This window comes from Grus americana, chromosome 8 (assembly GCF_028858705.1).
Source record: "Grus americana isolate bGruAme1 chromosome 8, bGruAme1.mat, whole genome shotgun sequence".
In the NCBI taxonomy this organism is placed as follows: Eukaryota; Metazoa; Chordata; class Aves; order Gruiformes; family Gruidae; genus Grus; species Grus americana.
Window position 1 is genome coordinate 25059944 of NC_072859.1, and position 26561 is coordinate 25086504.

The 26561-nt window shown below is 40.9% G+C and overlaps 1 protein-coding gene across 1 annotated transcript in view; it reads right to left on the minus strand.

Annotated features, from left to right (window-relative positions):
• Positions 1-26561, minus strand: part of EIF2B3 (eukaryotic translation initiation factor 2B subunit gamma) — a 100153-nt gene that overhangs the window by 22579 nt on the left and 51013 nt on the right. Inside the window, exons 7-10 of the mRNA XM_054833550.1 lie at positions 8282-8412; positions 7435-7628; positions 3192-3269; positions 2371-2519 (exon numbers count right to left, since the gene is read on the minus strand). Of these exons, the coding sequence (XP_054689525.1) occupies positions 2371-2519; positions 3192-3269; positions 7435-7628; positions 8282-8412 (552 nt within the window). The remainder of the gene's footprint in view (positions 1-2370; positions 2520-3191; positions 3270-7434; positions 7629-8281; positions 8413-26561) is intronic.

Genomic DNA, 26561 nt, shown 5'->3' on the forward strand with positions numbered 1-26561 from the left:
TCAGCCTACTGCTTCGAGTTGGTATTATTGCAATGAACACTGCTGGAACTAGCCTTCAGTTACCACTCTCATTTGACTAGAGCATTAACGTAGTAGTCCATTAGTCTGATGGAGCTGCTCATGTCAGCATTAAAATGTGTATTCTTTAAATGACACAGTTTTTATCCACTTCTCAGTGCAGTTCCAGAAGTTTTTAATATACAGTACCTTAGATGGTATTAAAATTGGCTTACTTTTCAGACATTTGCTATGCAAGAAAAAATAAATTAGATCTGTTAAGGCACTTTCTTATGCTCATTTTGACCCATGTCAGCCAACATATATTGACTTTCCAACTAAAGTCCAAGATGTTATCTGAAGTTGGTGATTAGATGAAGCCTGAGTTATTTCAGAGACACTTGGGAGAAAAGATGTTTGTAAAGAGTTGTCGTCCATTGTGGGCTGTTTAAAGCAAAACTACATACAACTTATCCACCTGTTACAAACGGATCCATCAACACGTGTAAGACTCATTAGGTTTTTAACAAAACTCTATCAGATTTAATCAAAGTCATGAAAGAGGGTCAAAATACATACAACTTCTTCACTAAGTACAAGCAAGACTTCTTTCAACAAAATGCAGCAGCTAGAATATTTCTGTATCTCATTACCTGTGTATGCATGACTTCATACCACTCTAATCTCGAGACTTACCACGAAGCAATAAGTAATACTTTATCAGCTCAATATCTGCACAGATCTACACAATCTGAATTAAAATATGCTTTGAAATAAAGCTCCACGGTCTATAATCTTAATTCTGGCTGGAGAGGAATAATTACAAATTTGACTCCAGTGCATCAGCATGTAGTAACCATAGAGCAGCTGAAGAGGATAAACCCCTGGGACTATGAGGTTTTTCACTCAATGGTGGCTACATTGTTTTCACTGAGAGCAACTAGGGATGACACTGTTTTCCAGATGTTCACAAAAATGATACCCCAAAAGTTAGTTTTTCCCTCTTAAAAAAAAAATAAATTAATCACCATCTTTATGATGCTTGTGGAGTTTTGTGGAATGCTTAAGATAATGACTCTGAGCTCGATTTAGGATTTAGACGAGAACAATACGATATACCAGTGCAGACAAACACAAGTTGATTTCGTACTCTTCATAAAAATAGCACTATTTATACACTTAGCTGCCTCCGTGATTTCATGGTAGAGCCGTTCACCTCATATGCAAAACCATACCATTATGACTGTGGCATCAATTCATTAATCAAAATCACAGAGGGTCTCATAATCAAACAGGAGAGATTCCAGTACTACTTATGACAGCAGTGCTTGTGATACAGCCATACTGGATCCATTTGTGATTGAACTGGAAACCAGCTATTTTCTATACTCAACGGAATTCTGATTTATGATGTGCTTGAAATTACTGTGGATTTCTATTAAAGACAAACACTTGGCAGTAAGGTACCATACTTACCTGTAATTTAGTTATGTAACAGTAGTATCCTCCATAGACCCCACATCCTTTGGGGTTTTTTGTTTTTCAGATATGCAACTTTCAGAGCCAACTTGGCATTTTTTAAGAGTTTGGCCTTTTTCCTGAGGCCCTAAGCAAACCTCAAGCCATGAAGTAGCAGGGAATTTATACAGGCCTGCACAGACTCAATCAGCAGTTTCCTTTCCACTGACATCCACAGGAAGCCAGCATGGATGGAAAGATGGGGGCATGCAGACATCAACAATTACAGATAGGCCACTTTTCCCACATTTGGAAATGTACAGCTCAAGGCTACCTATTTAGTTAGTGTCTTTAATGCATGGGAAACCTTTACTAGCTGGCAGATTTTTCTCTTTGAAAAGTTTATTCATTTATTCTATTACTCAGCATATGCAATGGTAAAGTGAAGCTGCAAGATGACAAAAGGGCCAAAGAAAATGACATTTAAGGTAAAACTGTAATGTTCAAAAGTGATAAGAACATTTCTAGTTGGTAAGTGCACCACTTTAAAATATGCTTTGTGCCTCAAATATTTTAAGTATACTCATAGATCCAGCCACTAAAGTAAAGCTTGCAAGGATGACACACAAGCTTGTACAGACTTATACATCCACTTAACGTACTTACATATTATGAAGATGATATGATCTCCTCTAAAAAGAAGAAATTTATGTTCCAAGACTGCAGCCCTCTTGTTAATTCATTTCACTTGTGCAATTGTAGCCTATTTATAGAGACTTATTTCTTACTTGGTCTTTAGAAACACATCCTCTGATATCAACTGTTCTGGCTGAGGATTGCTTACAGGTCAAAAATTACTGACTCTGAAAAAGAAACTGCAAATTTAAGGGAGCGAGATACAAAAAGGTGACATACCCTTCCTCAATTGTAACAGAATTCATGATGATGCAGTTTGTTATCTTAACTTTGTCTTTGATGGTACACATGCTCCCGATGATGGAGTGTTTAATAGATGTCTTCTCCCCGACTTGTGTGGATGACCCAATGATGCTGTCCGATCCAACCTAGGGAAGAAAAGAACGGAAATTGACAAAAGTACCTGGAGCTCTCCAATATGCGTTCTCCATGCGCCTCTTCCAAACAGCACATCTCAAGCACTCATCAACAAAGCGTACCTTGCTCTACCCTTAGGAATGCTTGGCAGAGGAAAGACCTAGAAATTTGGGGTCCATCCCATATGCAGACAGTCTTCCCAAGGTCCATTAGCTTGGTAAAACTCCATTAGCTCGTCCGGCTCTGTAGGCCTCACAGTAAGGTAAGCATGGTAAGAATAGTCCTGCTGGTAGTCACTGGTTTCACTAAGGTTTGCCCAGTGACACCTGCGAAAGGGAGGCTTGAAGCTGGTATTCAACCAAAATGTTTTAGCAAGGGCTAAAATGCTTACCCCTTCTGAGGCTGGTGTCCTTCGGGAGGCAAACTGCTCAACTACCATGAACGGCATTAGGGAACAAGAGACTGCAGTGTCTGACTTGAGTTTTTAAAGACAGAGACTGAAAGGCGGGAACCCATGGGCATGCCTACGAGGGGACTCTGGGCTGTATCACCTACATTGTAACTCCACACTGCAGAACTCAGCTTCACTTCCAACAGTGGGAAAGAATTTTAAGAAGCAGTTCTTGAAGCAAAGGGTGTACAGACTGTATTGAAAGAGCAGAGATGGGGAAGGGAACACTTACCATGCCTCTATCAGTGATCTGTGCAGACCCATGAACCAGTGGCTCTTCCAGACCCAGATTAAGCAATAGCTTGGGAACCTGGATGGAAAAACCCACATCACAAGTTAACATGACAGCGCTGCACCCACATGTTACACGAACAGCTCAAAGATGGCTTTGGTTTCCATGGCACTAGTGCATCTACCATAAACATTTCAACTTAAAGGAAAATGTAGGTTCCTGCATTTAAAATCTGCAACCAGATACGTATGATTTATCATCTTCCCCTTTTGGAAAGGAGACAGGTACACTTCCACTGCAGTGCACTGCATGTCTCCTCTCAACTCAGCTTCCTACCTGTCGAGCAGCAGTGAATCATCATCAAGCAGGCTGGTTCCAGCTGAACACAGTGACATCTTGTACATTATCACAATGTCCAGCATCTGCCATTTCAAATGCAGCTCAACATGTTTTAGACCATTCAGTAATGCAAGAGAGGGAAGCAAGTAATATCAAATATAAACTAGTAAACGGGCACAAAAAGATGACTATGTTCAGCCCACTCTATGAGGTAGCATGCCGTGGTACAGGCAACAAAAAAGTATTTCAGACACTTAAGGAGAAAGAAACTAAAGTTGATCAAGTGGCTATTCCAGATGGTAGAAAGCTGCAGAAGAAAAGGCTCTTGACAGAGAGAAGGCAGGTGTTAGATAAGCAGACAAAGCCACAATGGTAATAGAGAGAGACACAGCCCATGAGGTAGCCAAGAACAAATCCATGGAGAGCAATTCTGAACTGGCTCCTGAAAAGAAAGGGGAGCCAGTGTTGTAGGAGGATGGGATATCACTCCATCATTCCTCCTTTTCTGAATGAAAGAGCAGCCTCAGGCATTCTGCATCTCCTGGCGTCAGGCTGGGGCCAAGATCACACACCACAGAAGAGGTGATGACAGCATGGATGGGGATTTCAGGGGAGGTGGGAGTCTTGCAGAAATGCACAGACACAGTGCTGCATCACCACTGCAAGTAACTGTACAATGTATGATGCATATTGGTAAGACAGAGATGGCAGTCAAAGAAACATGGGAGATACAGAAGGTGGCAAAGTGATGCATGAGGGCTGAGAGGTCTGTGCCATGGCAAATCGCATGCCTGAGGGAGGGGCAGCACATGCCGGGGCTGGTATGGAGCTCCGCACATGTTGTTTGGCCAGCCAGGATGCGTGCACTGACTGTCCATCTGGAAGGTCAACTGGAGTCTCAGCACAGTGATGGTGTCACTGGGTTTGCCTGAGGGGAGGAAGAGGCACTCATTAAGTCTCTCTTTTCTCTACCCAGGCACCTATTTTTACAAAACTCTTAGGAAAGTTTATCTATGGTATCTCTATTGCTCTGTTAAATTTGGCTGAGATTTGCCAGCAATTTCCAAAGCTGCTATGAAGGAGCTGCCATGCAGTATGATTGTGTAAAACACCTTCCTTAGAAAGCTAGGATAACAACAGCTGATGGCTAGGGAGTGAACCTCAAGAAGCAGATCCCACAGATCTGAAGAAGTTGGGATCAGATCAGAAAAAAATATCTCAAAATCTCAAATGAGATGACACTTGCAGGAAATTGTTTGGATATTCATAATATGACCAGCCCACTTCCCTTCCAGCATGCAAGGACGGATAACTAGTGCTGGTTTTCATATGACAAGAATTTTCACAGTTTATGCTTCACTCAGATGAGTGAGATGAGCTCACATCTCTGAGCTATCATTTCAGGCTGCCTGTTGTCCCCGGTAGACATTTCCACATCTGTAGCTCTTTATGACCTGAAGATGGTCCTTCCCACTAGACTTGTGTTTTCTTTGTTTTTTTTAAAAAACAGAAGTAGGTTAGATCCTTCAGTCCAAGGTACAGGCACCACAGAAAACCACCAGCTTAGCAACACCACAAACTAGGCCAATCTACCTGGATGATGATGGCTTGGTGAAGGGATGCTGTCCTCACCTGACACATAGCTGGGCAGCCACAAAAGATAGATCCAAGAGAGGAACACACACCAAAACATACCTACAGCATAGGTTGGAAAGATTCCTACTATCCAGTGTTGCTCTGTGGGAAGGGAAAGAAATGAGGAATGGCTCTTGCCCTCCTCAGTGGAAAGGTGGTGCGGTGAAATAAATAAAGGACTTTACTGGCCAGAGCAAACCCCTTATTAGAATCAGTCAATGGTTGTGCAGCCTGAAGGGTGACCCAAGAAAGCTACCAGCTCAAGCATTTTGCTCTGAAAAGGAAGGTTAGATAGGGGGCAGGAGTCAGAGGGAGTGCCTGGGTCAAGGGAAGGTTTAAGATGTGTTTGGATTTAATTCATCTTACAAAGAAACTATTTCCTGCTATTGAAGATAACTCCCTCCTGAACCCACCTGCCCACACACAGGCTGCAGGCATCCAGAAACCCAGCTGGAAGTGAAATGATGTGAGTAAAGTGTTTCCTCACCAGAAGGGCAATGGGTTAGGATGCCATTCCTTCCCACAGCTACTGGACTGGACTGCTACTGCTCTGGGAGCCTGTCCTCTTGGATAACAAAGTTATAGGTCCTGGCTTTGCAGCAAGGGAATCAGAATCTGGTCTGTGAAGACCAAGGTAAGAGCAAACAAGGCACCAAAAGTCTTCCTTAGAGACCAACAAAACAGGTAAAAAAAAAGCCGATAAAATTAAATGTGTATCTTTTATGAGGATTAGCAAGAGAAACAAAATGCAGTGGCACTGAAAAAAGGAACTCCTTTCTCACAACCCCTCATTAAGCTCCATTTTATGTTTACCTCCACATAGTTTCCTTAGAAATTTTACCATTCTGGAAAAGTTAAAAATTCAAAGAAAATCCTTTCCAACATTGAAGGCCCCAATGTGATTTCAAAACACTAATTCTATGTACCACCCAGGAGCAAACACATTTCCTGAACTGACCAAAATGTAGAATATTTAGGGTAAAAAAAAACCAAACCAAAAAACAACAAACCCACACAAAAAAACACACCAAAAAACCCACATGGAGTCTGACTGGCTCAACTCAATAACTTTTTACCGAAGTGGCTGCTGCCAAATATACACGCACACTTCCCCTAGCAAGCGGTGTTCTCCCTTAACCCTTTGGGCACACTTGTTCCTGATATTCTTGGGGAAAGTTTTCCCTGACAGCAGTGCTGCCTCCCTCCTCTCTTCCTCATGTCCCTAACCACAAAACAAATCACTTTATTTCTGTGCTCCTCTACAGGCACCAAGGAGAAAGAGCTCCAGTGTGTGAACTCGCTCTGCCATGATGCAATTCTAATTTGCATAAATTCATCCATTCATTTTATTAAAAAGAAATCAACTCAATCTGAGAGCAAAGGCAAGGCAGTGACCATTTCCAGGATTCTGATACAACTTTATCACTCTCCCAGCCCCACTTCCAGAAATCTCGAGCCTTTCCCTATTGCACTCGCTATTGGTCTTTCAAAACTAGAGGAAACTCTCCACTCCTGATAGCAAAGTAGTTTATCACTAGCAGAGTGAAGTGAGAATTTGTACATTGCATTAGCCAGTGCAGTAAAAAAACCAATCAAACATACAAAACATTAAAAGATTTTAATCATCAGCTCATTAGCTAGTACAGGATTTCTCTAATCCTCCCCTGTGATCTTTTATTTTATGAATTCTCAGGCGTGTGAAAGTGAAAGCTGCAACAGATCAACATTTCACCTCTGTGTTTACCTAGAGTGCCACTATAGTGAAACCTGTTCATAAATAATTCTTTCATACTGGAAAGCATTAGGCACTTTGAATGTATGGGTAGTTTAAATCTTCCTGCACATCTTTAATAACCTTTGTCATTATCACTTAGATAAATATCTGTTAGGAAGAGTCCAGTCAGAACTGATCTTCCTTTTAGGACACGGAGGACATTGATTAGATGATCTATCAAAGCTACTTCCAGCCTCATTTCCCATACTTCTTGGCTCTTTGGCTGCAGGTCTTGCCACCCCCAAAGAACAGAAGCGTGTGTGGGGTGGGGGCTTTTCTTAGCTAAATCAAAGCTATGAAGTAAATTAGTGACAGAACTGTTTCCTGGCCTCATGTCCCTCTCCAGCAACCAGTAGGGTGATGTGCCTAGATAACGTGGCACTGGTTCAGTTCCCACACACTCCTCATCTCTATTGCTGGGAGCCACTCCTGGAGGCTAAAATGTCCCATAAACTACTGCTGCATTCCCACATGGCAGTTCTGTATTTTTCTCACCTGTCGGTTAGCTTCAATATACAACCCAAGAGTATTCACTCGGTAGCACAGTCCCTCTTTCATTATATGGACGTAGCAGCGCACTTTTCCTTCATGGAGAGTTTCATTCATATCTCCTCTATGATCATTCCAACAAGAGTTATCTGGAGCAGGTTTCAGCAAGCTATTATCTTCCTTTATGAAACTATAAATGTCTGGAGAACACACACATGCATGAAGTTAGACAGGATTTAATGAAATACTTTCTGAAGAGGAATACTATTAAAATACTGTTGGTGAAGGGAAATCTTTGCCTCACATCATCTGAATGGCTAGATACTTAGCAATCATTAACAGATTTTATCACATGTAGTGAGTAAGTGCTCATTTTCATTCTGCAGGTGGGAATCAAGGGATCAGGACAGATACAATGTTTTGCCCAAGGTCATACAAGGAGACAGCGGAAATGCTAAAAATAAATTCCGAGATCTGAGATCCTGTCCAGTTCCCAGTGCAAGGAGGTTAAGGCTCAGTCTGTTGCCCTACACAATTTTAGGAACTCCCTCCTAAAATTACATTTTCAGAGGCACATTTACCTATGTTGTATTCCAGAAGAAAAACAAAACCAGAGTACCTAGCTGATTTGCTCTTGATTTACAGCAAAATAAGGGAGGACAAAAATATTTATATAATGCGCAATAGTGTTTGAAAAAGAAATCTACTAGAATCTTTGCTACCATGAAGTATAAGAGGAAAAATGAAATCCCCAAACTAGGGATTTTCAGGCTAATTCTGTACTCTACCCAATAATTCGGTTGTAGCACATGGGCTTTAAAATCTTCATCAAATCTTTGATACTTGTACTGACCTAGGGATGCTTGTTCTTTTTTCTTTTGGTCCTCCTCTTTGTTGTCTAGTCCTTGCTGCAATGATGTAGGAGAAGAGAACTGTTTCCTAACCAGACGTGGAATCAGTTCACTCCGGAGAGATGTGATTGTCCTGGGGGAGGAGAAGCACACATGAAGTCCACGAACACTAAAACTTAGATGTCTTCATATTCTTTGCATAACATTATCAGACATTTTGATCATTTTTCATGAGAATGAATCAAAATGCCAAGATATCTAGCACTAAGAAAATGTCCACTAGTCACATGCTTCCTTAACGCGTTAAAATATAATGAAGATTTAAAATAAAGAAAAACTTCACCTTCAGAACTAATTCCCCTATATTTTAACAGAGATGCCATCTAATTCATGCTACTCACATGAAATATCATGATTTAAAGATTTTAAACATCAAGAACATTTTAAAGACTTAGTTCTTTAACCAAGACAAATCAATACATTTTAACAAGTTTAGGTCCCAAGAGTTTCACGCTCTTTAGGCACCCCAATCCAAAATACATCAGTCAACAGAAAGTTTCCAAAGGCTTCAGCTGGCAATACACCCTTCTTCCCTGTGTACAGATTTCAACTTTTATTCGATTCATTTTGACACCCCAACAGTAGGAGGCAAAAAAATCACGAGGGGTTTGCGATAAAGCAGGGACTTGAACCCAAGCCACCTATGCCATAAACAAGGACCCTGATCACTAGATTATCTTTCCTGTTGCATTGATTTATACATTACAATGAACCAAGAAAAAACCCTTCCCAATAGACAAATATCAATGTACAAAGTCTACTGTACAATGGGATTATAACACTGGTAATTGAATTTTGACTACTAGAAGATAATTTTATTTTTCAATAAAGTATTTGGAAGAAATCTCAAATCAATAGTTTTTAAAGTTGGAGTGCATGAGATGCAGCCTTAAAAGAGCTTTATTGTTGTTTCATTATTTTAACAATCTGCATTTAGTTACTGAATCGTGGATTATTTAAAATAGTGCTTGGGAAAATCATGCGGAAAATGAACTCAAACTTGGCATCTATAAGAGGAAGTGCTAAACTTCAGAGGAAGGATTGGGAGAACTGAACACAGAGAGCTTGGCTAGAGGTACTCAACAAATGATAAGCCACAAAGAGGAACTATTTAGCATGGAAGACAGCAGAACTAGGAACTAACTATAGGTTAAATTAAAAAAGGAAAGTACTAGAATGAGTCTCCTGAAAGTGATTTTGGTTGGCAAAATCTCTAGCAAAGGAAGATCTTAAACAGTTCAAACTTTAAGAAACATACAGCTCATATCCCGCCCAGGCTCCTGTTCAGGTCAATGACAGTGAAACAGAAAAAACGACCGAAACAATCTTTCTTGTCTCTAACTTTGAGGGGAAGATTCAGATGGAATCACCAGTTCAGCCCTACAAACAAATACAGTGTTTTCCTTTTTCTTGACAAACTTTTCCTTCAGTCCTCAACTGTAGGTTGTGTCACATCCTCCATCCTGCAGTGGGATGATCTAACCCATCCCACATCTGAAATTCTGCTTTTATTTTTAACACAGACAAGGAAAAGCTCTCATCTTCAGTCTCTCTTCCTTCTTGAAAATCAGATTATAATCACCTTCAGATAGCTGTATTTCAGGAACTAATGAAGCCAAACACTTCATTCTTTAATCACCAAATCTCTCCCTGCTAACCACTTACAGCCGTGCTCTGCCACAGCCGTCCTGGCCCCGCGCTCCAACACACGTGTGGCTGTGCAGATGGGCAGTTTACTAGCTTACAATGTTTGCCTGCAGCTGTGCCATTCAGCAATGATTTCCTGCTTGGGTTTTATACTCCATCCAAAACCGACAATCCTGTGTTTCCCTCAGAGGCTGGCCATGGCATTTATAAGATATATTACCTATAAAATATCCAAGTATTTGGCAGTCTTAAATAGTCTGATGCAGAGGACAACACAACACAGTAGGAAATGAAAGCAGTGGAAAGGGGGAAAGACAAAGTTTTGCCTGGTTTTTGATGGTTTACTCTTTCTCAGCCAAACTCCCAAAGCTTTCCTGCAATTCTCTGAAGTGCTAGCCACATTCCTTTGGCAAAGGTGGAGTAAATCTCCAGGTCAACTATAAGATGTGGCTCAGAAACACACCCTTCTTACTGGAAAAGAAAAAACAGGAAGGTTTGCTTTTGCTTGCTGTTTAAGCAGCATTTATATGCGACATTAAAGGAATTTGCCTTTGGAAAGTATTAAAAAATACGGAGTAAGGCACTCAGTGACAAAAAAATTGGGGTATTTTTTGTGACAGGTCTTGCAAATGTGGATATACGAAGTGATAGCGTGAGAGTATTATCTGACTGTCAACAGCGGGGGGAAAGCAAACATCTGGCTGGGACTAGGAAAGGAATTTAAATCAAAGGAGGGATAGGACTGGAAACCCTTCATCAAGGGAGAAAAAAAATTAGCAGGAGTTTGGAAGAACCAACTAGCCTGTCACCTAGATTCAGGAGAAAAGAAACTGTGCTAAAAATTCTTACAATTAAATCCTGAACTATACATGCCTATAGTAAGAAGAAATAAGTGTAAGACTGTATACACTGAAGAAAGCTGTCTTTTTTATTCTCTTTTTCATTCTCTGCAGGTTTTAAAACTTGGCATCGCCCTGGTTTCTAAGCTTGTTATTTTCTTTAGCACCAAGAACTGAGAACGAAATACCCACTGTGATCAACATAAGGAAAAATCTACTATAACCAGGAGAAAAAAAGTGAAGGGGTGGGTAGAAGGAGAGGAGGGCACACAAAATTTTGGCAGAATTCCAATTCTAAGCCAAGTCAGAGTAACTATACTCTGACACTTTACAGGAAAATCCAGCCGGTAGAGAGGATGAAAATGAACCTGCTTTTGAGAAACATTTGCCAAAATAAACATGCTTTCATAAATTCCAGCCCAAGCAATGAGCCTTTTTTGTGATCTTTCATTTCCTAAAATTTTATTTTTGAAGTTCTGTCTGTTTTCACCTTGACAGAAAGTAGTAGGTTTTCAAATAAACCACCAAAGATTGAGAGTGCTGTCAAATTGCTGCTTGTAAAGAAAGGGGGGACTAATCGCTGGAGCATCTTATGTGGCTTCAGTCCCATGAGAACAACGGGAGATGGCAGCAATTTTGAAAGGGGTGAATTCTGATCACATTTTAAGCATGTAAAAAAAAGAAGAAATATCTCTGGGATGGAATCCGTCATTCATGCAGCAGGTCACAACAAAGGGGGAAGGATATTGGCAAGAAACGGTGCATACACCGGGGAAATGCAGACAGCAGGGCAGTTGAAATTCATGGTGCGTGTGCAATAAACAGCTGGGAATTCAAGAGAAGATGAAATTTTCAAAACCAAAAGAACTTCCTGGAAAAGTCTGTATTAAATGTACCTAAGAGCTCAGAGCACACATCAGTCATTTGCAGTCAGATATGCAGACTGTAAGCTCCGACCTAGGCATTATAAACCTAGCATATTCAAGGTTAATTTTATTTAAAACCTGAAATGTTAAGGTACAAAAATGGATACTTGGTCAGACAACCGTAATTTTACAACTACTAGCACCAACAGAGAGACATAAGTATCATGCCTTTACAATCCCTTTATCCCTGGTCCCTGTGCACTATGTTGTCTTCCCAGTGTTCCTGGGATTTTTACACGACAGCAAGGGCAGAGATAAGGTTTGATCTAAACTAAACATTTTTACTTGCGAAGAACATTAGGTGAAAATACCCCAGATTTTTAAGTTTCGTATTTAAAAACAGCTCCGAAGAAGTTTTCAGTGAGTTTTAACCACAAATAAAATTATAACAGTCTGTGATATGGCAGACTTATGTTTGTTATCTATGTATAATTATATTATATTACATTACATGCATTACAGCCCACAGAGGGCCAACTTTTACGTGTTGCTGAAATGCAACTGCCTCTGAGATGAACGGAACCTTACTGAAACTTTAGCAAGAAATGAAGAACAATGGAGCCAGCTGAAACACAAGAGTTTTGGGGGAAAAATAAACAAAGGATGACCACCTAACTTAAAAAAACCAAAACATTTTCACAATTATGCTTCAATGGGCTGTGATTTCTGCTCTTAGACATACATATTGCTGGAGACTCTGTCTTTCAGATGACACAGAAATGACCAATGCTGGTAAAGAAAAAAATCTCATCAAATATTTTATAATAATAGAAGAGTCTACTTAAGTCCAAGTTCAGGAGACCTTACGAAAGTCTAGGTACCAGGAGGTGCTGTTTGGCTTGACCCACAGCAGGAAAAGGAGCATCCAGAGCTTTTATTTCCTGCAGCTCGTTCTCACTAGCTTCAGACACTCTGAACACAACTGTCAGTTCCATTTACTGGCTGTCATTCATTTTCATGTGCCATGTTTAATGTTAAACACCATAAAACAGTATTAATGAGTATTAGCATTTTAATATCCTCCCTGTTTTATTAATCTGTGATGAAGCATGAAATCTACCATTGCTGTCAGCACCCACCTGTGAAATCTGCTGTTACTCTCCATGGGCTAGTTGCAGGGGGTCTCCCTTGCTATCGTTATTAGCACAATCAGCTACATCTACAGGTGCAGATAGTATTTGTGATTACCCACTACAAACAAGCGGATTATTAGCCCTTTTATACCTACTTTTGCCTTTTTTTTTTTTTTATAACAAGCTAATGTTAGCTCTTGTACAACTATGCAAGCATACAGTGGGCTGGGTTCTGATCTTAGCTCCGTGGCCTTCAACAGAAATTCTTCAGATCACATCAAAAGGAGAACATGAGGCTGTATTTCAGACTGGTGCTCATAATTAACGTTAGAAATGTATACAACTAAACAAATCCTAAGGCACTTATAGTTTTGGCCAAAAAGAAGTTGCATGTTTATGCAGAACAATAAAGATGTAAGAAAAAGGGAGGGAGAAAGAAAAAAAAAAAAGAGGGTGTGTTGGAAGAAAGAGAAAAGTTAATTCTGAACCCTGTAGGTACATAGTTCATGGTTCTCATCGCTTAAAGGATAAAGCCAAATAACATTTAAAAATTCCATGTAAGCTGGGAGCTCTCTTGTTGAATCTCAGCGTTATTTTCTCCTGATCCTTTGATGGAGATTAAAAATTTCCATGTGAATACAAAGAAAGAAACAACAGTTACTCTGAGATTTTTTCCTCAAGCATTTAATGCTCCAAACTAGAGCAGCCAGCCACCATTCCCATCTCCTCCCCCCTCCTTAAAGGAAAAAAAAAAGTCAACTCACTTTGAAGAAAAGACAAAACAGGGTCAGGGCAAGGGGGATTAGGGAAATGATATTTATATCATGGACCAAATTAAAATGTCAATACAAGAGGCAGGCAAACAGCCCTTGCCACATATATACACCAGGCATGTTTCCTCAAGGAAACAGGAAAGAGATTTGAAAAGAGTTAATGCAGTCCTGAGTTAATACCACCTGCCTCAGACTCAACACCACTTAAAAGACAGTGTTTGGGTCCATTTCCCACAATGCGGTTTTAACAAGCACAATGGAAAAAGCAATTCCAGGCCTTTTCCCCTTCTTCTCACCGATTCACTGCTAAAAATGCTGGAATTTCTGAGACATGCTAAGAATGTGGAGAAAGCAGACAAGGACTACATACAAAAGGAAAAAGTATCAAATGATAAATTTATAGGGTGTGCCACATCGCTGCAGAAGGCTAATTCTGCCCTTGTATCTTGCAATAATCTTTTGGCCTTTGTTTGGCGTACCCAAGACTAATTACAATAAAGGAAAACTCCAAAGTAACCAGGCAAGCCAATAAACCACCAGGCAATTACTTGTGCCTAATTCAATAAGCACCAACACCAATCATAGCATCAAGCAGATGTTATTTCATGCTATGTTCTATTTGTCCTGTTCTACTCTCAAAATTTCTATTGCTAAAAGAGTAAATATATTTCTTGCGTGTCCCCCTGCAAATTTCATAATTATTTATTTGTCAGTGTGTCTTATTATTTTTGGAGCTAAAAGCCTACAGAGCATGCAAGGAAACTTTGAGAAACGTTCTACTAAAAGGTAATTCCACATGACTGCATTTGTGCTTCATTTGTCTTTCCATACTATTTTCTAAGCAAAACCTTCAAGTCTGACAGCAACCTACTCCCAACGTTCATAAGCGTGTGCATGACAATATTTCAAAAGCCATTGCAGAGCAAACCTGTATGACTGCATGGCTTTGCTTTGCAGGCTCAAGTTTATGAATGACTTCTAAAACTGCAGAATCATCACTGAAATCCCTGCACCCTGGATGACGGAGGGAAAGCAGAAGACTACGCGCAAGTGACGGTCATAGACACCATAACGCAGAGAGGATCCGGATCAAAGTATGGAAGGGATAGTATGGATGCAAACCACATAAAAAGCTGTTCTCAAGTTCCACCAAGTCTGGATGCACTTAAAGGAGCAGGGATCTAACTGCTGCCAAAAACCCCTTTGGGAAACAAGGCAGCTTTCTGAAAAATTGACCACAGAAATTAAAACTCCTCAATTACATACTCAAATCCTTTGAAAGCGTGTGCACACTCGGCTTGGGTCATCTAAGTAACCTTAACTCTGCCCACTTGCCAAACAGCCAGGAACGCCCCACAGCTCTTGACTAATGCAGCTTTTGCATGGGAATGCCAGCAAGTTTAGACATTTTTAGAACTTCTCTCTGACCAAAAGTCTCCGAGGCCGTCGGAGGCCACCCAGGGTGTTTGGCAGGTTTTACATGCTGCTGAGGAATGGATCTCATTCATTCCCAGACAGCATCCCATTCTTCTAAAACAAGCGCACCTGCACCAAATGTGATTCCTCGCCAGAACTCATCCTTCCCCATTCTCTCCCACCTCCGCCTTTGCAGCCATCTGTGTCTGAGTTACCAACTCTTTTTCTAAATGCCTTTTAAATTAGGCTCCTTTTCTGAAAAGTGCAAACAGAGGCATTCTGATAATGTGCCTAAACAAACATGTGCATATGATGCATTTGATAAAGTTGACATGTAGCTATAAAACTGATGAACTATGTAAACTTTAGGTGCACAAGTATATGTTTAGATAAACACTTGAGACTTGTCTGTGTAAAATGTGTCAAAAAATGTAGACATGGCTGTAGCTTCACACGGGTAAGCTCTTTCACCCTGCTCCACTGTGCCCTAAAGGCATCATAGATGTCCACATCCCTTTGCTCTGTTTCTCCATGCAGATATTGTGCTTGGTAGTCTGCAACCAAATGGACCCGTTCTAAGTGTGACTTAACAACATGCCCATTCTTTCAGCAGTCTGGGAGACAAACTGGACACTCTGGTGTGTAATTCAGTCCTGCTTCCACCTGTACAAGTCCCATTTCTACATCCTTCTCCCCAGCAATCATTCTACCTTAATTAATTCCTGTCTTCACTATTGATTACTAATCCTTGCTCCACCCCTTCCTGGAGGGCAACTCTTCTGTTCTCTTTACTGTGGCATTTTCAACATGTTCTACTGTCCTGTGCTAAGACTAAACTTTTTTTTTTGGTGACCTTACCCTTTCTTGAAGAATTTTAAGATGAAGCTTTTTGAGCAATGAATCCCATCTCTCTTCATAAGCCTACTTTTATTTATAACGTTCTTTCCAGGTCATATTCATCCAGAAAGGTTTGATGTAAAGTGCTGTGTGTGCTACAGTTCATCTCTGGATCTTTGTTTTAGGGAAATGTCACTCCTCCTCCACATTCAGGTCTTTGACTTCTTTAAAACCAGTAACTTAACTAGACAGCACTCAGCATTTCTCACAGGCTGGCCTATGGCTGCTTAAAATGTTATACTCCCTTTTTTTATTTTTTTCACTTTATTTTAAGTGAAGCAATGTGTAGTTGCTCTACTTTGATTCAAGACTGTGTTCGAAGATCAGCCCTTACCTCATGCTCTAGCTACTTAAAATGGAACTTAAAGTGTTGTTAGCTATTGATGATTCACTGACTTAATGAAGATACCTCTTAGCTACTCTATCATTGTTAGAAACATTTATCCTCCCTTCTATATGCAGGAAGTTAAGAGTCTCCCGACACGGTAATTCAATGCAATAATAAAGACATCTTTATTATTGTTCATGTTTCATTTGACTGGCTAAGGCACAATGAAATTTGACATTGAACTAACACCTACAGTACAAAAACTACTCTAAGGGGAATAGTAGGGAAACAATCACTATTTTATCTCTTTCCCAAAAATTCGACTTGTGAATAAAAGGGGACTCAGCATTTCAGAAGGATCAGTGACTGAAATGGTGTGGAAGAGAAAAGATTTAGAAGCAAACCGGAGAGGGGAAGAAAGGAAAACACCTTGAAAATTCTTGAAAGTTTCACAATCTCGGGGAAAAATTTAGATCATCTGAACAGAACAGAAAATATAGGAGAATTATGTTTTCCACTGCAAGAGAACTATGCCATGATACCACATATAAGGATTGTATCCTCACAGGGAAATGTCCAGCCAGGTAAGATAATTTCATTCCAAGTATTATCTTACATGCAAGTAGTGCTACGTGGAAGAAAATGTACTGCACTGATGAAAGAATGCTTAGGATGATACTAAGTGGCAATGATTTAAGGAAAAAAAAAAAAAAGAAAAAAGCACACATAGATGGATAAAAGAATCATTATTCCTCCTTGGTTCAAAATCTACATAACATATGAAGACGAAAGTAAATTTGACTGAAGGCTACCCAAAGAAACTGCAACTGCATGAAACAGTGGAAAAATTAGTCAACAATTTTTAATGTTTGTTATCAGATCAGAACAAGCCCAGCTGAGGCCACCAAGAGGGCCACGAGCACATGATGCAGGAGAAGCTGGGGGAGCTGGGTTTGTTCAGCCTGGAGAAGAGAAGGCTACAGGGGGATCTGATTACAGTTTTCCACTACGAAAAGTGAAGCGATACAGGAGACAGCCAGACTTTTCCAAGAGGTGCACAGTAAAAGGACAAGAGGCTAACAGATGCAAGCTGAAACAAGGGAAATTCCAGTTGGGACATAAAGAAAACAACTTTTCAGTGAGTGGTACAGTCCTGGGACAAGGCCCAGTCTCCATCCTTGGAGATTTTCAAAACTCAACTGCAAAAAAACCCCCTGAGCAACACAAAAGTTAGCCCTACTTTGAGCAGGAGGTTGGACTAGAGACTGCTAGAGGTCCCTCCCCAATCTAAATTTTTCAGATTCTATAATATTTGCATTCACATTTGAATGACCTTTTTCATATCCTCCCTACATTGACTTCTAATAGGGAGTCTAAAGGGTCATTATCTGATGCTGTAAATCACAGAGGACAAAATTAACAAATTTTAACATTTACTTTACAAAAATTTGCATTAGGAGCAGCTTGCATGCACAGAATATTGTACTGTGACCGAGCATGCTTCGGGTATCTCAGGCACATGGCCACTATGGCATACTGTGGTCTCATAAAGAAAGATTTGCAGTTAGTCACAGGGTTAATCAGCTCCAATTCAGCAGATCCATAGATATGTCTGCTCTCAGGTAGTCCGCTGACAAGAAAAGGAATTTGATTTATTACAGAATTGATTTGCCAGAAATTATAATTTGTTTAAATCTACTTTGGATCATTAAGGTTTTTTTCTCCTGAGGTTTTCAGGAGTGAGCTTGATTGGTACCATGGAAAGACGATAACGGTAGTGATACTCTGGAGGAGGACAACACCAAGTAATTTCAAGTCTTGGCATTTCTAGTAAGGAGCAGAGAAAGCACCAACAGCTGCACATGTTTGACAAGGAAAGGAAATGGGAAAGATAAATTGCCATTTCACATTCTAATAGATTAAATGCATTAAGGAGGAGCTTGGGTTGGTTGGGGGTTTTGGGTTTTTTTTTCCTCTTTTTCTTCTCCTCGTTTGGAAAGCTACAATCTATTTGCCGTGTCTTCACACGGTATACTTCCTGTAGGAGCTATTTGTTTATTTACCCATTTTAATCACAAGGAAAGTATTCATTATAAAATCTCTCTTTACAGCAAAGGAGAAACCTTCCAGCCACACGGCCGACACATGTTAACTCACAGGTATTCACAGAGCAGGTTCTGTTTTAAGCCATCTTTCAGGCAGCCACACAAAGACCACCAAAGCTGGGTGTTCAGCTCTGCCAGACCTCCCCCAGCCAGCAGCCCTTGCCAGGAAACACAGGTGACAGCCTGAATGATAAAAAGGCATTTAGAGGGGAAAAAGAAAAAAAAAATTCACTGGTTTAGTCTGGGCAGCACCTTAATATAAACCTGCAGGGGCCTTTGTGTACAGCATAGCACACAGCCATCCAAGCAGGAGCTTCAGAGCCAGTCACTCGCACCTCCAGTTTTCAAAGATCTCATACTGCCCCTGCCTTTTATTGGGAAGGAGAAGGATGGCTCCACTGCAGCTCTTCTCACAGCCATAGACCTCGGAACACAGAGCACTGAGACAGCAAACCTTCCTCTCCCCTCCTAGTGTGGGCCCAGTGGAGGCTTTCTGGACAGAGCAGAGGGGAGCCGAGAAGAGAAGCTTGCTCTGGGATTGCAGCTGAAGCAGTTTGGAAAGGCAGAGCGCTATGACCTCACACGATTTGCTCTTATTTATTTCAGCAGTTCAAAAAAAAAAAAAACAAAAACCAACCCAGTGTTTAACTCTGCAAACAAATCATACTGACTTTGGCTATAAAGCTTACTGCAAATTTGCTCTGTTCAGAGAAGGAGTTTCTCTACTGGTGAATTCTGGCAGGCAGCTCTCCAGACAGCACAGGAAAAACTGCAGAAGAGCTGATTTGTTTCCTTAGCTCCAGCTCAGCCTCTTGCAGGATGCACCCCGAGAGGAGGGCTCCCCAGGGAAAGTGGATTTCCCTGGTGGCAAGCAAGACATTGGCACTCAGCGTTCCCAGGACAAGGCACTTGCAAACACTTACTCGGACCTTTCCAAACGCCCACAGTGCCGCTGTTTATCATTCTTGCCTTTCCAGTACCACACATCGTTCCTCCCAGCCACAAACAGAGCTGCCCAGCTCCCAGGTGACTGTACAGTGGAAATAGTGGCGGCTTCTACACCCAACAATTTAGAAATACTAGATTCAGGAAAAAACAGTGATTTGCAAAACACATTTCTAAACACAATAAAAATTTTACCTTGCTTTTAGGAGGAAGAAGGGGGAGAAAAGGGGGAAGAACACCACAAGGGTATGTAAAATAAAAGAGGAAGACGTGCGCTATCAACTTTGTTTTAGAGATATGGACATAGTGTTTTGAAATGAAGTCCAAAGCTCTCCTTATGTTAGAAAATGCAATCGCCACTCTGGTGCATACCAGAGAAGCCATAATATCTGAGCAAACACTCAGTGGCATCTGCCTTCAGAAAAACTGAGATGACTGCCTTTCAGAGGTGGTGCAATTGGGGTGCGTGTAGATAAAATGCCCGGCATTTCCTATTGTAAGTTTCTGTCTTCATCTGTTTGTAAACTTTGCCAAAGTTTAACTGTTTTGGCTGAAATTACCCATGCCAGGTGTTTGCCTCAAGCTGATTTTTTTTGGATAGCTTCATCAAAAATGTCTCAGCTATTTCCAAGAACAAAATTATGGAAAAATACTTTGTTTTGTCCGTGTTAAAAATATTTCAACTGCTCCGCTGAAAAGCTCTTGCACTTCCATGCTTGCAATTTGGCACAAGGTTGTCTTTTCGTCAGGGCGTTACATTTGTAAACATGAAAAGTGCCCATACTACATCAAGCTAAGTCTGAAAAATCGCTGTTTGCACATGCTTGGAAGAGACCAGTTTTGCAGCTAAATTTTTTGAGTCCTACGTTGGGCATGCTCCACTCTCTCTCTCTGCAAGTTAACTGGACTGCTTGTACACTACTCCATGAAGTAACAGAGTATGCTCCAGGCCAGGGTTACAAAGGCTGAGCTGGTTATTCTTTGAAGTTTAGAGCATCCCATCCTCCTTCTGGTGGCTGACCCGAAAGGTGATAAATCTATGTTGATAACAGCTGCTCCATTAGCAAGAGTCACAGTAGTCTCACTGATTAATTCTAAAAGTGTCACATATATAAATATATATACACACACTTAAAAGAACATCAGTGTAACAGTTTGTGCACTTGAATTAAGAAAAGCTAGAACTATGTTGCTTATACAACCTTAATTAAGACCTCATGTGTACACATTATGACACAATTCTTAAAGACGCACTCACCTACTTTTCCTCTCTCCCCAATCTCGATCTCTTCTTCACCCAATGTAAAGATGGACTATGCCCTGGGGATGAATCAAGGTTGTGTAATGAGGCAGAAGAGTACCTGCTTCATTTGTTAGAACATGTGTGTTAAATGTACAAGGCAGAGGACTGTGAGAAAAGAACTGCTAATATTTAAGACGAATGAATGATGCCTGAAGAACTGATTTAGGGTTTTTTTTTTAATGCCATTCAGTCAGAGGAGTTTACAGACGCTGCGGAGTGCAGAACATAAATCTAATTTCTGCAGGTCACCACTGATTGTATGCTTTCGATTTGATCAGTGTCACCCTCTGACACCTATCATCAATGGAAAAGATTCTTTCAACATTAAGAGCTCTCTGTATGACATTAAGGACTGAAAAATAGCATACTTAGGACAAAGATATTTCAAACTTCAGCTCTTGTGTGCCTTAGTTTCCCCCTTTCAGAATGGGGAAAGACTGTAACTTCACTAATCGGGGTGCTGGAAAGACAGTTAATGAAGTGTGTGCAGAGCATTATAGTATCAGTGATGAGCACCAAGAATCCAAGAGGAAAGTATTCACCGTATCTTCAGAACAGGGTTTAAATAGTGAGCAGCAAGTAAGGCTGGTAACTTTCACCTCAACTACCGAAGTTACATACAATGTTGAACAGTATCTCCTTCAGTGAGCATCTCAGGCAACAAATGAAGCAATGGTCACAGAGGGGAAAATGTTATAGAGTCACGTAACTGGAGACTGTACCATAGTATGTGGCACATACAGAAGCAAAGGGACGCACACAGAGCCTCAGCTGCAGCACTTCCTAACTGCCAAGTGCTTAACTTTGCAAAGTTAGTGTTTTTAAACGTCACTTTTCATGTGCCCAACCTGTAACTAAGGTTTGATTAGCATATTCATGACAAACTCTGCACTGATGAAATCTGACAAAAGTGATTTTTGGGAGGTAACTTAATAAAGACCACATACGGCCTTGTTTTAGGCAGCCTTGATCTGGCTTTGGATTTTTGGTCTACCTCAATGAGAGGTGAAAAAGGCAGCCTCCATGTGTCTATAGGTTTCAGCTGTGAGCAGAGTGAAATCCTTACACATATAGCAAATGTCGTAATCTGTACCTGCACAACAGACTGTGGGCACAATGCCATTCATGCATACATATAAATGCATATTACATAGACTTTTAAGCATATACACAGGATATATAGACACACACATCTTCAACAATTTTCCAAAGCAAGTTTACTTTTCCACATTAAAACTTTACAGGGGAAGGGCTTGCTTTATATCTATCTCCCCCGCTCCCCCTCCCCAAATCAGATCTCTTATTTCACCAGGCTAGAGCTTTAGAAATATTCTGGAAAAACAGAACACAAACTACCACGCAACTTCACTTTGATCACATTTCTTCTGCTAGCAGCTTTGCAGGGATTGTTAGCAAGCAAACTGTCAGCACACAGTAAGGAAATATCAGTGCACGCCTGTGCAACATGCTGGGCTCACAAAGCACAGGCCTAGATCCTGCCCTCTGCTACAGATGAAATTCACAGAGGAAAGGGAATAAGGACTCTCTTCTTCCATCTGCCCTGAATGCAGCAGCGAGGCAAGATTCCAACCTAGCACTCAGGAGAGTGCCAGAAAAGGGACTGGCTACTGTGCTGGCTGCCACCCCAGGGCCCCAGGGGTGTGAGGCCCGCCAGCTGTGGGGTGGAGCCGTGCCCCCAGCCAGCTACAGCCTCTGCTTCTGTCTAGCCTGCTGGCTCAGCTCGTGTAATGATCGTTTTAAGAAAAGCAATATTGTGCAGTTCATCATGCAGTGCAGGTGTTCACCTTCAATTATCCCTGCCCTGTGCTGGCAGAGCAGCTCCTGCAACGCACATGGCCTGCGCTTGCCTGTCTTCCCTGCACCACAAAGCGCAGCACCTATAAGATCCTCAGGTTAGCTTTATTCTGAAAAAGGAAGTGTTTAGGAAAGAAAAGCTCTTGCCTGCATACAGGGAGATCAGATTTTTACCTGACCTCCCTCCCATGCAAAGACGTGATACAATTTGGCAAACTCAGTACATCTGCCAAACCAAGACCAACCTCAGCAACTCTTAACTTCACTGATGCAGAAAGGAACCAGGGGAAGAACCAAAGGCCTCTACAGAAAAAACACCGAGGGACAGTTAGAATCAGCAGAAATTTCAGCCCAAACAAGCTGCTGCTTGTTCACATTGAGGTCACAGTCCCTGTTCAGACGGGATAAATCCGGTTGGTCCGTGACCTCTTGTGAATCTAGTGGGAACAGACCCAGAAGTTGTCAGGGCTGGGTATCGCTGCAGATGCAGGGATGAAGATGTCCTTCCCCCAGGGCTCTCAGTGCTGCTGCTGGCATCCCTTGGCAGAGGCTGCCAGTGCGCTGGAGCTGATTAACCCAGATAATCAACCTGCCCTGGTGATGCAGGTGTGTGGAGAGAAGGGAAAGAGTAAATTCCAGCCACAGGGTACAACAAACTGCTTGGGGCAAGGATTTCTTCAGCTGTTCCCCAAGTCACCGTGGAACCACAAGCGTTTGACCTTGGTAAATTCAGACAGGGTAGGACTGTCATACCGTTAAAGACTCAAATTCACTAAGATACAGTGTTGAACTAGTGGATGAGAGATGGAGATGGGGATTTTAATTGCCAAAACGCATTTTTTCCTCCCAAAAAATAAATTCCCCAGGTTTAAGCAACATTAGGGGTGTGATATTTTTTATTTTTGTCTGAACATAGATATTTGACGGGGTTCTAATAAACAGACCATTTCCTCTGACTTTTATTCAAAGGCACTAATGATCTCTGCTTTTTAAAACTCAAGAATTTGTTTGGTTTGCTATAGTGCAATAAAACTTCAGGCAGGAGAATCTACTTTTCAGTCCTTTTAAAATAGTTCATAAAAATGTATTAAAGGACTATGAACTGAGTTACAGACTACCAGTGTTTTGACCTCTCCTAACATCCCCCTTAGCAGAATCTCACTGCTGCCAAACAAATACTGATTATTCTCCAAACAATCCCACCCAGAAGAAAAAACAAGCGCATAGAAAAATGAAGTGACCTGTCTAGTACTGCAAACCAAGACAGTGGCCGAGCTGATGATAAAACCTTGGCGTCGCGACTCCATTCTGGAGCTGAACAACAAATTCAGGCTTTTTCCAGAGGTCTCATACAATAAAGTTGTCCCAAATCCTAAAGCAAGATTCATATACTTAGACAAAACAAAGGTTTAGCCATTTCCCATTCTCTTTTCCCTGTTTTCATGTTAGTCGCTAGTGACTTTGGATTTTACATATAATGCATATATTAATACGATCAAAGTGGAAGAATGCAATTTACCCTTACAGGTGCAGCTACATACAAACCACGTTGACTTGGGGAGAGCTTATTCTTGCCACATCTTTGCAGCTAAGCTAGGACTACACTGGGCTTTTATCCTATTTGAAGCAACAGATCCCGCATACATAACCACATTAGTTTTCATGTAATTCTTTGACCTGGAAGTAATCATAATTTTCCTCTGCAAAAAAGTGAGCTACAGCCAGTTGTAGGATCTGAATTTTTTACTGCTGGGCAACATCTTTTCTGCTTTTGTATGTCAAAATAAAACTTGAAAAAAAATGTAAATGCTTCACTGAGCTACAAACAATGAAAGAAGGTGTTCTGCCTGCCATCAAACCCCGCTGTTAAAATATTAACACAATGTAAATATTGTAATATTGAGGAAGTACACTGTGTCAGTACTTCCTGGCACCCTACAAGAGCTTCACTGTTCACTTCAGTCCCTGCTGTTAGTTTTAAACACGCACAACTTAAACAAGGGATCTGAGCTTCTCCAGTCCTGGTGCAGACTTGCAGAGAGGCAAAAATCTTACTGTAGATTTTCTCTAGACTAAAAAACAAAGTGTTAGAAAGAATCCTTAAACCCAAACAATTATGTAGATGTCAGTACTTTTGAGGCAAAAATATTCCACAGGATCTTTCAAGAGTCCTGGCATATTGCTGCCAAACATGGAAAGATCTTTGGGTATGCACTGTCCTCCCCTTCCTCAGAGAAGAGAAACAAGCTGCAAATGCCCACCAATGCCAGAAGCCTGAAAGCCCAAGTTATTCCTCATGGCAAAAGTCCCATTCCCAGATTTGCCAGTTAAGCACATTACTTGCAATTGACTCTCTCGACTGACTGACTAAGCAGCATGTGTGTCAAAGAATGAAGCAGCTACCTGCCATCAGTAAGCCAGATGTTGCTATCAGGTCTTAAGAAATGCTGTCTAGCTGCTCTAATTATGTATTTGTCGTGGAAGCATCACAGAAAAGAAGCACAGCTTCAAAAAAATAATGAAGACAAAGAACGACCTCTCTATAGAAACCAAAAAAAAAAGTTCATATTTGCAAAAAGTCAGTAGACTTGTTCTAGGGGGACCTGGGGGCAACCAGAGGAATTCACAGCAGGATTTCACTCTCCTGGCTTTGGTTAATAAAAGGTAAAATCCCACAACTGACAAAGCCAAAGATCTCACCAGTTTCAATGGAAATAGCATAAAGCCTTGAAATCTGAAGTTACCACTATTTATGCTTACAGGCCTTGTTGTGTCATGCACTGTGGCATGTCTGACAAAGACCATCCTTGTCCTGCAGACCTAAAGATCTAAATTCAAACCAGCATGAAATACCAGGGAAAAAGTACTGACTGTGTGAAATGTCTAATATTCTGGAAATGTCTAATCCCAGCAAAACTAGATGGCTAGGATTTCAAGAAATGAGTCCTACATGTTGTATTGTGACAAAAGAAGGGTGTAAACACTGCTTCACACTACCAGAGGAAATACAAGAAGTACAAACTGTCACTGACTTTCTAAAATACACTGAATAAATGGCTTATTCCAGATTTAAAGCATCTGCTGATCCTGAAGCTTTCTGACCTTTCAGACATGTTCCCATACACAAATGGGAACTGAAATGGACTTTTGTACAATGCCCCCATGTGCCAGTCAAGGTATTGGATAAGCTTTATTCTTATGCATGGTAAGAAATTGCCCTGGGGGTTAACAGAGATTTTCCACCTAATTTTAACTCACTCACAGAACCACATTCTGGAAGAGCCCCTTCAATCATATATCCGACTGTATCACCAGATCCGTGTATTTTCAAGACTAACACAAATCCCTGCCACCCCCCAATATTTTTTCACACGTCAGTTTATCTGCTGAGAAAAAGCACTATGAACACAACACTTATCCCCTTTATCTTTCATATTACTTAAAAGGGGAGAAAAACTCTTGAGAACTCAGTGAGCATTCAATATACGTAATGGGCATGAGAGCACTACAAAAAGTCTAGGAACAGGACATCACTCCAAAACTGAACTACTTACTGTAAGGGGGGTTGTTCATTTGTTTGTTTTTTAAAGATAAACAGGGCTGGGTTTTTTTTTGCCTGTTTCATGAAATATTATAGCTAAGATTCTTCTCCACTTCCATAAATGGATGTTTTTCTTACTCTCAGTGGGTGGTCTCAGAGTTTTGACAGAGGAACATCACAAGCTAAAAACATAGGATGCTACAGAGATAGCCCACCTGCAGCAGTGGTGGATGTGAAGGGGGAGAGAAAAGGTGATTGCAAAGGCCAAAACAGACTGTGGTGGGGGAAATCAAAGGTCAGAAATGTATTCACAGCCCTAACAATGGGGGAGCCCTGGTGAAATGAGCAGCCAAAAAGCACAGATACATTAGGAAAACAACGGATGCAGAAAGAGGCAAAAATTTTCACTTTCACTTACACTGTTAGTAGATGATTTATTTTTTTAAAAAAAGGTCTGAATAAGAAAATCAGGCATAATGCTTGGCATTCTATTTAGTGTAGTTAAAGCATTTTGAAAACTGGTTTCTTTTACGTTTCTAGTTTATGCTAGCCAATTTAATGAAACAAATCTTCCTTTAAAAGCTCCAATATGAACCATATGTCACTGCAAACAC